Source organism: Mustela nigripes, chromosome 3, assembly GCF_022355385.1.
Source record: "Mustela nigripes isolate SB6536 chromosome 3, MUSNIG.SB6536, whole genome shotgun sequence".
Taxonomy (NCBI): domain Eukaryota; kingdom Metazoa; phylum Chordata; class Mammalia; order Carnivora; family Mustelidae; genus Mustela; species Mustela nigripes.
In genome coordinates this window covers 102736556-102750779 of record NC_081559.1, presented here as the reverse complement: position 1 = coordinate 102750779, position 14224 = coordinate 102736556, and the positions used below count along the sequence as shown (strand labels likewise).

Here is a 14224-nt window from a genome sequence, read left to right as displayed (position 1 = left end):
AGTTAAGCATCCAACTCTTGATGGGTTGTGTGATGGAGCCCAGTGTCAGGCTCTGCACTCAGCAGGGAGCCTACTTGAAGATTCTTTCCCTCCGCCCTTTCCCCAACTCCCACGAGCACACTTGCATTCTCTTTCTCTCTCAAATAAATAAATAAATCTTAAAAAGAAAACCTATGGTATATATACAATGCAATATCATTCAGCCATAAAAACATGAGGAAATTCTACCATTTGCAACAACATTCATGGAACTTGAAGTTATATGCTATGTGAAGTAGGTCAGACAGAGAAAGACAAATACTGTATGATCTCACATATTTAGCCATTGATCCATTGATGGACACTTGGGTTGCTTCAACCTTTTGGCTATTGTAAATAATGCTGCTATGAACACGTGTGTGTGTGTGTGTGTGTGTGTGTGTGTGTGTGTATCTTTGTGATCTAGTTTTCACAGCATTTGGTCATATACCCAGAAATGGAATTGCTGGATTATATGGTAATTCTATTTTTAAATTTTCAAGGTACAACTATCCTGTTTTCCATAGTGGCTGTACCATTTTACATTTCCACCAAATGTGCACACATCCTCACTAACACTTGTATTCTCTGATTTTTTTTTATCATGGCCATCCTACTCAGTGTGAAGTGGTATCTCATTGTGGTTTGGATTTGCATTTCCTTAATGATTAATGAATGATATTGACAACATTATTGTCACAGACTATATCTGTATATATTGTATGCTCATTAATATAGATTCATTATTACTTTATGCATATGTCTATTACATCATATAGGAAAAAGAGAAATGTAACCAACCATGCTAAAAGTACAATAATATTGGTTTTATTTATCTATGTCAATGTTATTTACTTTTATCAGTATTATTTAGTTTTTCTTATGACTTTAAGTTTCTATCTAGTTTCCTTTCATTTTAGCCTAAAGTACTACTGTCTCCAGCACTTATTTTTGGATAGATTTATGGGTAATGAACTCTCTCAGTATTTTTATTTAACTTGTAAATGTCCTACTTTCTCCATTATTCTTAAATACTTCACGCGCTCTCTCTCTCTTTTTTTAAAGTAATCTCTACACCCAACATGGGGCTTGAACTCATAACCCTGAGATCAAGAGTCACACGCTCTACTGACTGAGCCACTCAGGTGCCCCTCTCTTTTATTCTTGAAGAATTTTTTCCAGATGTGAAATTCTTGGTTGATACATTTTCCCCCCAGAATCTTAAATGTTATCCCACAGTCTGATGACTTCCTTTATTTCTCACCAGCTGTTGATCTTCTCTAAGATTCCTCTACCTCATGAGTTACTTCTCTCTTGCTGCTTTCAAAATTCTTCGTCTTTGGGTTTCTTAAGAAAAAGATTTTGTTTCTTTATTTGACAGAGAGAGAGAGAGAGAGAGAAATCGAGAGAGTACAACTAGGAGTGATAGAGGGAGAGGGAGAAGCAGACTCCTTGTTGAACAGGGAGCCTGAGGCAGGGCTCAATTCCAAGCCCCTGGGATCATGACCTGAGCTGAAGGCAGATGCTTAACCAACTGAGCCACCCAGACACCCCTCCCCTCATTTTTTTTTCTTTCTCCTCATCACATGAAATGATTTCAATCATCTTATTTTCAAGTCACTGCTCCTTTTTTCTGGCTGTATCTGCTATTGAACCTCTCCAGTGGGTTTTCATCTCAGTTATCTTACTTTGCAATTCCAGAATTTTGGGGTTTTTAAAAAATATTTAAGTAATCTCTATACCCTTTGAGGGGCTCAAACTCAGGACTCCAAGATCAAAAGTCACATGCTCTACTGACTGAGCTAATCAGATGCCCCTGTTTGGTTCCTTTCAATTCTCATTTTGTCCAAATATTGTTCTCCTGGTTTCCTTCAGTTCCTGTCCATGGTTTCCTTTAGCTCATCAAATGTATCTAAGACAGTTGACTTCCCATCTTTGACTAATAATTCTGTGTGGGCTTCCCTGAAGAGGATTTTTGTCAAATTCTTATTATTTTCCCCCTGTGAATGGGCCACAATTTCCTATTTCTTTGCAACTTTGTAATATAATTTTTTTGTTGAGAAGTGGACATTTTGAGTATTACGTTGTGAGAACTCTGAAAACCACACTAGAACCACAGGTACCCATCCCTACTACTGCCTGCAGCAGGGATGAAGGATGGTAGTTGCTACAGTGTGAAAGGCTGAAACTTTCCCAAACTTACCAGTCTTGTCATCAGCAATTTCGTTGATGCTGCAAATATCTCAACTAGATCCAGAACTCCAAAAATATTTACTCCAGAGACTCTCTGCAAACTAGTCAGTTGTGTAAGTGGAAGGACAGATTCTTGGAACTTTCTACTCCACCATCTTCTAGAACATTACTCCCACTCAGTTCTTTTAAAAAATATTTTATCTCTGCTGTCCTCTACATCCATGGCATATTAATCCTACTTACTACATGTTTCATTATCTTTTTCTTCTCATCTTATCTTCTTTGCCATTTCCGAGTCTGTTTCTCTTAAATGATTTTCCCCCCTGGGTCATATTTCCTTGCTTCTTCCTATCCATAGTTTTTCTTTGGCTGCTGATCATGACAACTTTTATTTTCTTGACTGATATTTATCTTTTTTTTTTTTTTTTTAAGAGAGGGACAGCAGCATAGGAGCAGAGAGAGAGGGAGAGAGAGAATCTTAAGTAGGCTCCACACTCAGCACAGAGCTGAATGCAGGGCTGCATCTCATGACCCTGAGATGATGCCTGGAATCGAAACCAAGAGCCAGGTACTTAACTGACTGAGCCACCAATCGTCCCTTGAATGGTGTTTTATATAGAAATATCTGGGGGTGCCTGGATCTCAGTTAAGCTTCTAACACTTGGTTTTGGCCTGGGTAGAGATCTAGGAGTTGTGGTACCAAGTCTGGGAGGAGCTCTGTGCTCAGCACAGAAGAGGAGTCTGCTAGAGATTCCCCCACCCCTTCCTCCTCCTCCTCTACTCCTCCCCACAACTCACAGCCTCTCTAAAATAAATAAAAATCTATAAATAAATAAATAATGACATGGACTTAGTATGTTAGGCAGTTAAGTAACTTGTGGATTAATCATTTTGAAGCTTGTTTTAAAATCTTCTAAATGAGTCCAGAGTAGTTTCTACCCTACAGCTTGGTTAGCCTCATTTCTGAAGTTTAGCCTTTCTTGGGTTTTGGTTGACTACTCTGTATTTTCAAAGAGGCTTCTCCTCCTCCACTCCATCTGAAAAAAACTTGAATTATTTTCATCCTTTGTGGCCAGTGCTAGAAATATTCAACTTACAACTTGGTAATTATCTTTCCTTAGAAGTTTGTCTGACCTAATGGGATTTCACTGTATTCCAAAATATTATTCATTCTAGGACACAAAGTGACTTCTATGTAAATTTATTGAAATCTTTATGTGGTTTACTCCTCTCTGGAATTTTGCTCCATACCTTCTAACAGCCCCAACTTCCCAAGATTTTGACACCTGTCTCCCAGGTAAATAGATTATCAGTCTTGTTTGGGCTCCATATTCCTGCATCAGTTTTTATAAAGGGCCTCGGCAAAGAAAACCTATCTTATTGTATGGTTCACCTCACTTGTTTGTCCTTTCTCAGGAATTATAGTCTTCTTCAATTTTTGTCCAATATTGCAAATTTGTTTCCTATATTTTGTCTTATCTTCCAGTTGTTTACACCAGGATGACGACTCTGGACTCTATTACTCCCTCATGGCCCAAATAGCTTTTTGTTGTTTAAACAGACCAAGTTGCACAAAGGATCTGAGTAAGCAATTCACCAGAAAAGAAAAATGCATGGCCAATAAACATATAAAAATGTATTCAATTTTGCAAATCATATTTAATGTTATTACATGAGAACATTTTTAAGAGTCATAATATCCACTATGGGTGAAGGACACAGATGCATTATTGTTGAGATTATAAAGTGATACATATAGATCACTTTATAATTGGAAGCCAATTTTGACAGTATCAATAAAAAGTTAAGATATACTTAATGAATCCAGCAATAGCACTTCTAGGTATTTACTCAGAAATGAAAGCATGTGTTCACAAGCAGATTTGTAAAGGAATGTTCATAGCATTTTTTTTTTTTAAGATTTTATTTATGTATTTGAGAGACAGAGAGTGTGAGCAGAGGGGAGAGGGAGAAGCAGGCTCTTCAAGCATGGAGCCCAACATGCAGCTCAGTCTCAGGACCCTGGGATCATGACCTGAAGTGAAGGCAGGTGTTTAACTGAATGAGCCAAGCAGGTGCTCCACCATTCAGTAAGTTTTAACAAATGTGTGTATTTACGTAACTCAAACCCCTATGAGATCAACAGATACAAATTTAACAGTTATAAAATGAGTAAGTGACGGGGATATACGGCAAGGTGACTACAGTCAATAATATTGTATTGCAAATTTGAAAGTTGGTGAGAAAGAAAATGTTAAAAGTTCTTACCATAGGGAAAAAGTATTTTTAACTCTGTATGGTCTCAGATGGTAAGTAGACTTATCGAGGTGATCATTTCGCAATGTATACAAATGTCAAATCTTTATTTTGTATACCTGAAACTAATATATTGTATGTCAACTATACTTCAATTTATAAAGAAATAAAATTATAAAAATTATTTTTTTACTTATTAGTAAGTAATAGCCCATTTTATTAATATAATACAGTTTGCTTATCAGCCTCCTTTTAATGGGTAGCTTGACTTAGATTTTGTGGGATTTTATCAATAAAAGTGCTATGAACAGGGTGCCTGGGTGGCTCAGTCAGACATTTATGACTGTCAAGTGACTAATTTCCAACATCTCATATGAATAAAACATTAAACAACCTGATATAAAAATAAGCAAAAGATATCAAAATGGAACTTAGAAAGGTCCCTTATTTTGACAAGACCTTATGTTAGGAATACAAGAAGAGCTAGTGCTGGGAGAAGAGAGGAGTCAAGCTGTGGTCACAGTGAAGGAGGAGTATTTCCTCAGACATCCTTTAATCCTCTAAATCCCTTTTAGTTCCTTACTTAATAATCCCCCATTCCTGCCCCCATCCCACATACAGGCACCAGTGAACCAGGAATTCTAGAAATAAATTTTGTACTTAGTATATTCAGTTCCTTCTGATCACCCATTAATGAATATAACCATTGTTAGACAAGCCCAACAACAAAAAATAATCTTCAAGACTCCTATACTTTAAATTACTAAAGCACATCTTTATTTTGCAATTGAACAATTAAAAGTCACAGCTAGTTTTTTCACGTTTGTACCTGAACAACTATTTTTCAATCAAAATGAAATATGGCCAACAAAGTATGTGTAATAGCATTTCACATAACGTAAATTGCTCTTAGGACAGGAAGAGTTTTAATGCAAACTGGCATTTTTATCCGTCTGCTGTTAGTGTTCATAGATTTTTTTTACATGAATAAACTGCAGGAATTCTAATTTTTCACTGAAATTAAGACAAATACACAAGGCCTTTCAAGCATACAGTAAGCTGTAGTGACAGATGCAGAGTAGAATTCCAAATTATCCAGTGCTGACCAAATTCAAGCTTGCACGTTTTAAAGAACCCTAAGCTTCTTTGCCTCTTTTATTTATGGAAACAAATCATATAGAAAGAGCTATTTTTGTGAAACGGGGGAAGATAATTTAAAAGATTAAGGGGCTAATTCCATTTTGCTACTAGTTCAGTACAATCAAACGTGAAATGACAGCAGAAATGCAAAATCATATTTTAATTATGAAATAAACTAAACTTTAAGTGACTTTTTGCCCTTCATACTTACATATAGCACCTGTTACAAGAAAAAAAAAAAACCCAAATTAATACTCCCTCTACAAAGAAATAATTATTTGTAAAACTACTACTTAAAAGTTTTTTATCACTGATAAGTATATAGTAAATTATGTCCTAAAATTAAGCCTACACTGTAGAAAATAAAGATAGCTTTTCTCATTTGAAAAGAGTACAATATGGATTGTAACTGCAATGTCCTGATGCTGTGAGAACACTGGGTGGACAGTTTTTATTTTTTTAAGCACATATATTCTAATGATAGAAAATGAAAACAGCTTAATGTAAACTGTTTCTAGTGTCTTAAATCCTGCCCCTTGACATGTATATAAAGTGTCAGGACTTTGCCCTCTTCAACTTACTTGTGGTGCAGTATTGACTTGACCCCTACCTACGACTTAAAACCAAACAAATGGATATCCAAGTATACATGTAATGTACAACAAATGCAAAGCAGAACCGATCACTGTAAACCAAACCTGGTTGAAACTAGCTGAAAACTCAAGAGTCCAGCATGACAGTCAACTGGGTAGTCTTAACTGTACTAAATAAATTACAGAAAAGTGGCAAAGCTAACATCACACAAGTTAACTTTTAAATATCAAAAGATCAAGACATCACTGTAAAGCATTTTACTTGGGTCCAATCCAATGAGCTCTACAAACTAAACCATTAGAATTTTTTCCATATTTACAGAACTCCTAGATTTTATTTTTAATGTATAAATTAAGTCAGTAGTAGGTATGAAATAAAGTGCTACTATTTAAAATTCAAGAAATCATTTAAGCTTTGAAATTTGACCTACTCTACAGGATACAAGAAAGACTGGATGATCTTGTGAACTCACCAAAGGGTTGGAAAAGATGGGTGCCAGAGAATTTCAGAACTGGATTGGTATTGGAAGGCAAAAAACTGCAACACAACTCAGGAGGAAAAAGCTTCTTTTAAATAAAAGGCAAAATGGGCTCAGTCATGGCTATAGATCTGGGGAAATCAAACGTCAGCACCTATTTGGGTTTAAGGTTGTAAACTGGGCTGACCCTCCTTGATGACTTTATGGTGACGATTTCATTTAGCAAGGTGGCATTTCAGTTAGTTTATCACAAGTAATATTTACTAAATTTTGGAAACTCTGAGGGTTGAGGGGGGCCCAATTGTAATCTTTTAACAACAGTTAAAAAATAGGTTGTGAAGAAAGCTACCACCTTATAGTTGTTCAGGGTATTTACTTCAAAAAGGCTACCATAAAATGAAATTAATTAAAAAGTGGGAGGGATGGAAGCAGAAGTCAAATAAAGGCCTCAGGGAGTCGTTTAACAAGTGATAATTAATAAATACTGCCCTTTAAAGAGATGGTTGAACAAATTAATCATGCCTAAAAGATGGTTAAAAATGTAGGGTTTTTGTTGTTCAGCTGAATTAATAAATCCTTAAGCATCTAAGACACCACTGTTACAAGTCAGAACTGGGCTCAGTGGTCTTATCTGTCCAAGATACAGATATAAAAAGGCAAAACTATTTGTCAGTGGCCTCTATACATATTTACTGTAGTAAATCAGAGGCACAGATTTCTGGTTTCACCAAAGTCACACTTAAAACAATGTCTTCATTTGTGGCTGCCACAGCTGACAATGCCTGAGAACACTCCCTCACGGTAAACACATGCAGCAGAATGTTTACCCTCACATACAAACACCCTTCCACCACACTCCAGAAGTCTGCAATTATTTTACACTTAAAAATAGTAAGCACAAATTTTTCTCCTCTAGAGCAAAACGAAATGAAAAAGAATGTACATTATATTTGAAATATGCTTCAGTGATGATTGCTCTTGTTTATAATGAAAATTACATTTTTCTTCTAAAATTGCATTTTTTATAATGAAGTAGAATATACTCCTTTACTTTTCTTCAATCCCTTGCTGACTTTTTTAAGCAAAGAGTATCCTTAGAATCAAGTCATAATTCAAATAATATTTCAAAGATACATTCATTTTTTTACAGCATGAAAGACATACAAATATTTTTTCTTTTTACACAATAAAGTAAAAGAGGTTAACAGTTTCAATCTCTTGTTCATAGAAAAATATTTTCTCTATCATTTACACAACAATAAGTAGGAAAATTCTACAGTGCTTAACTGAAACTTCTATGAGCACAAGGCTTTTAAACACTTTCATTCTTTTATTTGAAAATTTAAAAGGTTTCAGGAAGTTAAACATTAGGACTGCCAACTAAAATTGTAGTCTTTAACTTGTAATATTATTAATACCTCTCCCTTTGTAAATTAAAAAAAAATTTTCTCCTTTATGCATTGAACCATATCTAGGCAATGGATTACACCCCAGTAGATAATACTTATGGCTGCCCATTTAGCTTGGATTGCTAAAATAAAAATAACAGTGACTATAAAACTTTAGAAATCAACAGTAAACCGCAGCAGAAAAACATACAAACAAATAGCAGCAAATTTAGAAATGGAAACAGAAATAACTATTTGGTTACCCAGGACAATTTCACAAGATTATGAATTAAAATGTCTAATTTCTGGCGATACAGGACTTGTTTTTGATAATGCTGAAAGGCTTACTGTACTAATTGCTACTACAAATAAATGAAGTCAGAAAATAATAAATGAAATTGGTATATAATAAAAAATTGTTAAAAGCTGTAGACATTGTAAAGTAAGCTGAACCCCCCCCCCCGATTTTAGGGATTAATTTCATGGGCTCTTTATAAAATTGCTGAATTTATCCATAAGCGGTTAGCTTTCAAAATGTTTTATTCACTAAGAACTTTATAAAACAGTTGCTGTAACTTACGTTGTGATCACACTGAGATACCAATAAACCTTTGCTAGCAGATCAATAATTCTGATATTTGAGAAAAATCCAGTGGGTTTTAATAACATAGCTGTTTTACTTGGAGGAAAGAACACACACACAAAAATGACTGCAGAAATTGTGGTTGGATAGTTAAAGCAAATGTGGGAATTAAGCAATGATAATATAGTTACTCTGTTGATGTGGCATAAAAGCCAGCTGTGACATAATTCATCTTTTTCATGTCATATTATTAAGAGATGTTTATTCCAACAAATATTTACCATAATGTATTTACTCTAAGTGACTTAAATGTAAATTCACCTAAACTACAAAATAAAAAAGATGTAAACATATCCCACCTTACTGTGGTATAAATAATTTTTATGAATTCAAAACTACTTTGGCAACCTTACTATCAGAGTATCTTAAATATTCAAAACACAGGTATTAAATAGAACATTGTTAAAAATTCTTGTTTCTTTCTTTCTTCCTGATAAGATTATAAAATAAGTAATGCTTTAATTCTACTACATGTTCACATTATGAACATAAATTATTTGATAAGTGGACATATATTCTAAACTCTAATTCTATGTTTTAAGTGCTTTTAAAAATTAGCCTTCTAATTTACATTTCGTAATGTTTTCATACTGCATGTGTATCAGCCTAAATACTTTACAAAAGCTTATGTTCTATCAGGGAAGCATGACTAGCAAACTGAGTCAGGGTCCTGATTAGGATCACCTTTTAAAGCCTACTTATTTTCTAAATTAAGTGACATTTTCTAAGGTCATCATAGTTATTAAATGAAAACACTGCCTGAGTATAATTCTTGAGCTTAAACAGACTAAAAATTCACAAGAATTTGTGATATCATGTATATTGCCTAAAATAATAGAAGGTGAGATTAGATAAAACCATTCAAGTTCCTTTCAGCTTTCAAGTTAGAGTATTTTTAGCAGAGACAGGAGACTCACTCAAATACGTGATTAGACCTGATCAGATGTGCTAACAGATTATAAACGACTCTGTATTTAAAATAATCCTTTACTCCTGTTAGCATCAGCCTTTATGAAACATGTAAATATATAAACACACAAAAGTGTGTGTTTTAATGGCTTACCATACCTTTGTAAGTTTGACCTCAGTTTTTATATATACATTTTCTCTTTACTCTTAATCAAAATAACCAACCCCTTTTCCCCTCCTACTTGTGCTAGCAGGCCACACGAAGGAAGTTATTTCTTACACGGTTTACTCAGCCTCTATTTTGAATGGATACACTTGTTTAACAAATACTACCAATTCTTCTTGTGAATGTAAAGTCTATTCCAAAATATTCCTCATGCTTGTACAGTGTTGACACAAATCTGATGCTCAATAAAGTATTTTTAAATTGAACATGGTAAAACCATCTTAAATCAGAGAGGAAAGGTTTTCACAAACATTTCTTAGCATGTACAAAATCCCTTGATTCATCAATACGTATTTCCACTTGTGAGCATTGACTTCTAGAGTGTGTGTGTGGGGGTGAGCAAACAGGGGAGTTATGGGAGAAGGGGGAGAGTAGTTACAAGAAATCTGACATTTTATTATACAATTATTACAGTGATATGAATGGAATCTAGAACTACTTGGCATATTAAACCTAGGATTATTCCCAGAACCCTATTTATATTGATAAACAGGTTAAAAAATTCCTAGGTGTAATGGATGAAGTCTTATCTGATGGGTGAACAGAAGTATTATTAGCATATCCATTTTAAGAAGCTGTGAAGTATAATTTAAATTTAAGATCCTAATAAATGTCTTTAAAAATGGATCTATCCTCTGTACATAAAAATATTGACAGAAGGTGGCTTCCAGATGAAAAATCCATGAGAAATTTAAATGTAATTCTAAACTTCTAATATTTATCATTTAAAGACCGTAAATAATGATTTAAAAAGGCAACAGTGCTCATTGCCAACAAATTATTAGAGTTTATCTCAGAAGTGTAAACAGAACTCTAAGTTAAAGATCACACCAACCATGACGTTTATCAGTTTATATCTATACAACTGTATCTTTTTATCTTTTTACTCAGTGGTTGTCGTATTCTGTCCATACAGTTAGAACAGATTTTAATTCAGGTAAAAACTGTCAAAAGTTTTTGATTATGTAGACCCTCAACATGATATTACTTGTTCACTTTCCAACTTATCATGATGTCATACAGCAGCCTAAATTATATTTATCTGTTGGTAGAGAATGGAATGTTCAAATAAGATGATTACTTACTAATTTATAGTTTCTTGGCTGTTGAAATCCAGAGATAGGAGGATTTCTGACATAAAGGTTATGTTACTTTTCTCTTAAAAAATTAAAATATTTGTAATAATTTATTTGATATCTTAGCCAAGATATCAAATAAATCAAATAAATCTTGGCTAAGATATCAAATAAATTATTACAAATATTTTAATTTTTTTTACAAATATTTTAATTAATGTCAGGACTTAACTTCCTAAAATTTATTATTATGGATTTGGAATATTTGAAATATCATTTTGATTACCCTGAAGATTTTTAAATGTGCATTCCCTCCCTCATACTAAATGGCATTCTAAAACTATACAACTCCAAGTTTTATCAAGACTGTATAGAAGTATTTGGAAACCACTAGGAAATTAATCAGTTTTAACCATAATCCATATAATTACGCAACATGACATTTCAATAGGTGAACAAATTTCCAATTGTACTGAAGTTGGGCAATTTTGAAGTTCTATCTCTCTATAGACTTAAAAATCCTGAAGAGGAAAATACACAAATCCTTAAAGGGAATCAGATCCTCCCCATCAGGCTGAACAATCAAAACTCTCCATATTAACATGCTTATAACTTAACAAGTATATATAAACTGGAGTAATATAATTGTATGCAAAAAATGACAACAAAATCCTCATTTCAATTATCAAGGGATTACATTTAGAAATAAGTCAATAATATTTCATTCCTTGTTTGTAGTATCCTAACCAACAAACCAGTGTGAAAAAGCCTGAAATAAACTGAATGTTTTAGAGTAATAATTTAGACAGTGATAAAAATAATTTAGCTGAAAATATGAATATGCTTAACTTTAATGTGCATATTAGGTGTCATTTCTAAAGGTAGGGATAAAATAAATAGAAAATTTGAGTAATAAAGCATCTTTTGACTTGAGCTGCTAAACTGTAACACTTGTCCTCAGGAAAAGAGCAGCAGAGTGCTCACTCAGTAGAACACAAATTACCTTTTGCTTCTTGTTGTAAAATACAGGAAAACTGAGTAAGAAATAGAATTTCCATACCCTTTTTTGACTGTGTAACTTGTCATACAAGAAGCTATGTTTTAAAATGTGAACTGATTCAAAATGCATAAAAATGTAAATGTACAATATACATACATACCTCCTAGTGGGGTCAAATGAGTGCCTTTTCATTAGACATACAAAGACGTCTCAAGGCACTTAAGGGGTTAAGACACAATGCATGCATTCCTTTACAACAAGTATGTGAAATCACATGATTTGGAGTAAGCCAACCTTATGATAAATATAAGTTACATTATTAAATTCAAGAAAATGAGTAGATTCAGATTTATATTTTCTATAAGATGCTGGTAAATGGACAATGTGCAGCATTTCCTGGGAAAAGCGAACTCCATCTTTCTTCTCATGGACAGCAGGTCTCTGCAGGGGGAGTACAGGGGGAGTACAGGGAGAGATGTGCTGCATCCAGAGGCAGTGTATTGGCCAATACTGAGAATGATATTGCTAAAATTTAAAGAATAAAAATCTGGTAGCCAGTACAGTAATAAGTACATGAATCACTGGGAAACACCAGAGCTGATTTCTGATGTTTACTTCTTTTTGCTTTCAAGATACAGGTGTATAACAGAGATGATGAGAATTCTGAGCCTTGTTTGTGGCAATTCTACCAGAAGGGGACTGCATGGCACCACCACAATTTTCATAGATTACCCTGAACATACTCAGTTATTCACTATTTGTTCGGAGCAAAGCATGAAATAGTCTTCAAACATGGGAATTATAGATTTTGAGAGAGTGACATTTTAAACATAAAGTGCAACAGTGCTGAAGTTTTCAGTTTTTGTTAGTTCTTCATTTGTTTTGTCTCAATGCCATTTCCTGCAAGCAGAATTATGGCACAGTGAATATAACAGAAAGCGGTTTTCTGACACATGTCCTAGACTTTTGTTTTCTTATTTATTTGATGATGTCGTTAAGGGTTTAACAAATCCTTCTTCATAAACTTTCAAAATAGCTTCACATACAAATCTGTATTGACTCTGAAAAACAGAAAGAACAGAATTGATCAGAAAAAGGAGAAAACAACAAAAAAGGAAAAACATCTCACTTGTTTGCTTATAAAAGAAAGGCAAATAAAACTGTACAGAGATACCATTTTTCACCAACAGAATGGTAAAAAATAAAAAAGTCTGACAACATATTTTGTTGGCAACACACTCAGACATTGCTAGTAGGGATGTACAATACTACAGTTTGGCAGCATCTAATAAAATAACATTAATTTACCTTTCACCCAGCAATCCCACTTCTAGCAATCTATCCAAAGATAAACAAGAAAAAGAAATTGAAAACATACATTCATAAATAAGCCTATCTGCTGCTAGATTATTTATAGTAATGAAGGATAGGGACAATCCAAATGGCTATCAGGAAGGGCCTGGGTGAGTAATGCGTGCCACATTCTCACAGAGGAATATGTGGTGGAAGGCTGGGAGGGGAAGGAATAAAAGTCTACTGGGGATCACTATAAAATAAGTCCAGAATACTTGTTTTTCTTTTTTAAAGATCTATTTATTTGTTTATTTATTTGACAGACAGAGACCACAAGTAGGCAGAGAGGCAGGCAGAGAGAGAGGGGGGAAGCAGGTTCCCTGCTGAGCAGAGAGCCAATGTGGGGCTTGATCCCAGGACTCTGGAATCATGACCCGAGCCAAAGGCAGAGGCTTTAACCCACTGAGCCACCCAGGCATCCCATAAAGATTTTATTTATTTATTTGAGAGAGAGCACAAGTGGGGGGAGGCAGAGGGAGAAGCAGATTTCCTGCTGAGCAAGGAGCCTGATCCAAGACTTGATCCCAGGACCCTGAGACCATGACCCGGGCTGAAGGTAGACGCTTAAATGACTGAACCACCCAGATGCTCCCCCCCAACCCCCAGAATATCTTGTTCAGTCAAAATAGCACGGCAGAGAAAAGTGCACACAATATATTCTCTCTATAAAAGAAAAGGGGGCATACAAATGTTTATCTGTCTCAATATATATGTTATAAAACAAAAGGAAGGACAAATCATTAAAACGTGGTTTCCTATAAAGGGACAGACAGAATAGAGCACAGGAGAGGGGTAGGGACAAGATTTCATTGAATATACTTCCTTATTTTATAGATTTTATTTTGGAACCACATAAATACACTCAATAATTAGAATATTAATTTAAAAAATCTCTGTAAATTTAAAATAACATGGAACAAATCAATGTGTCTATCTAGTTGACAACATAA

The 14224-nt window shown here is 34.3% G+C and overlaps 1 protein-coding gene across 3 annotated transcripts in view; it reads right to left on the bottom strand.

Annotated features, from left to right (window-relative positions):
• Positions 1 to 5218: 5218 nt before the first annotated feature.
• PTPN4 (protein tyrosine phosphatase non-receptor type 4) overlaps positions 5219 to 14224 on the bottom strand; it is a 216864-nt gene continuing 207858 nt past the window's right edge. For all 3 annotated transcript variants that reach the window (XM_059394458.1, XM_059394459.1, XM_059394461.1), the window contains one exon: positions 5219 to 12982. In XM_059394458.1, coding sequence (XP_059250441.1) covers positions 12896 to 12982 — 87 coding nt within the window. In that variant the 3' untranslated portion in view covers positions 5219 to 12895. The remainder of the gene's footprint in view (positions 12983 to 14224) is intronic.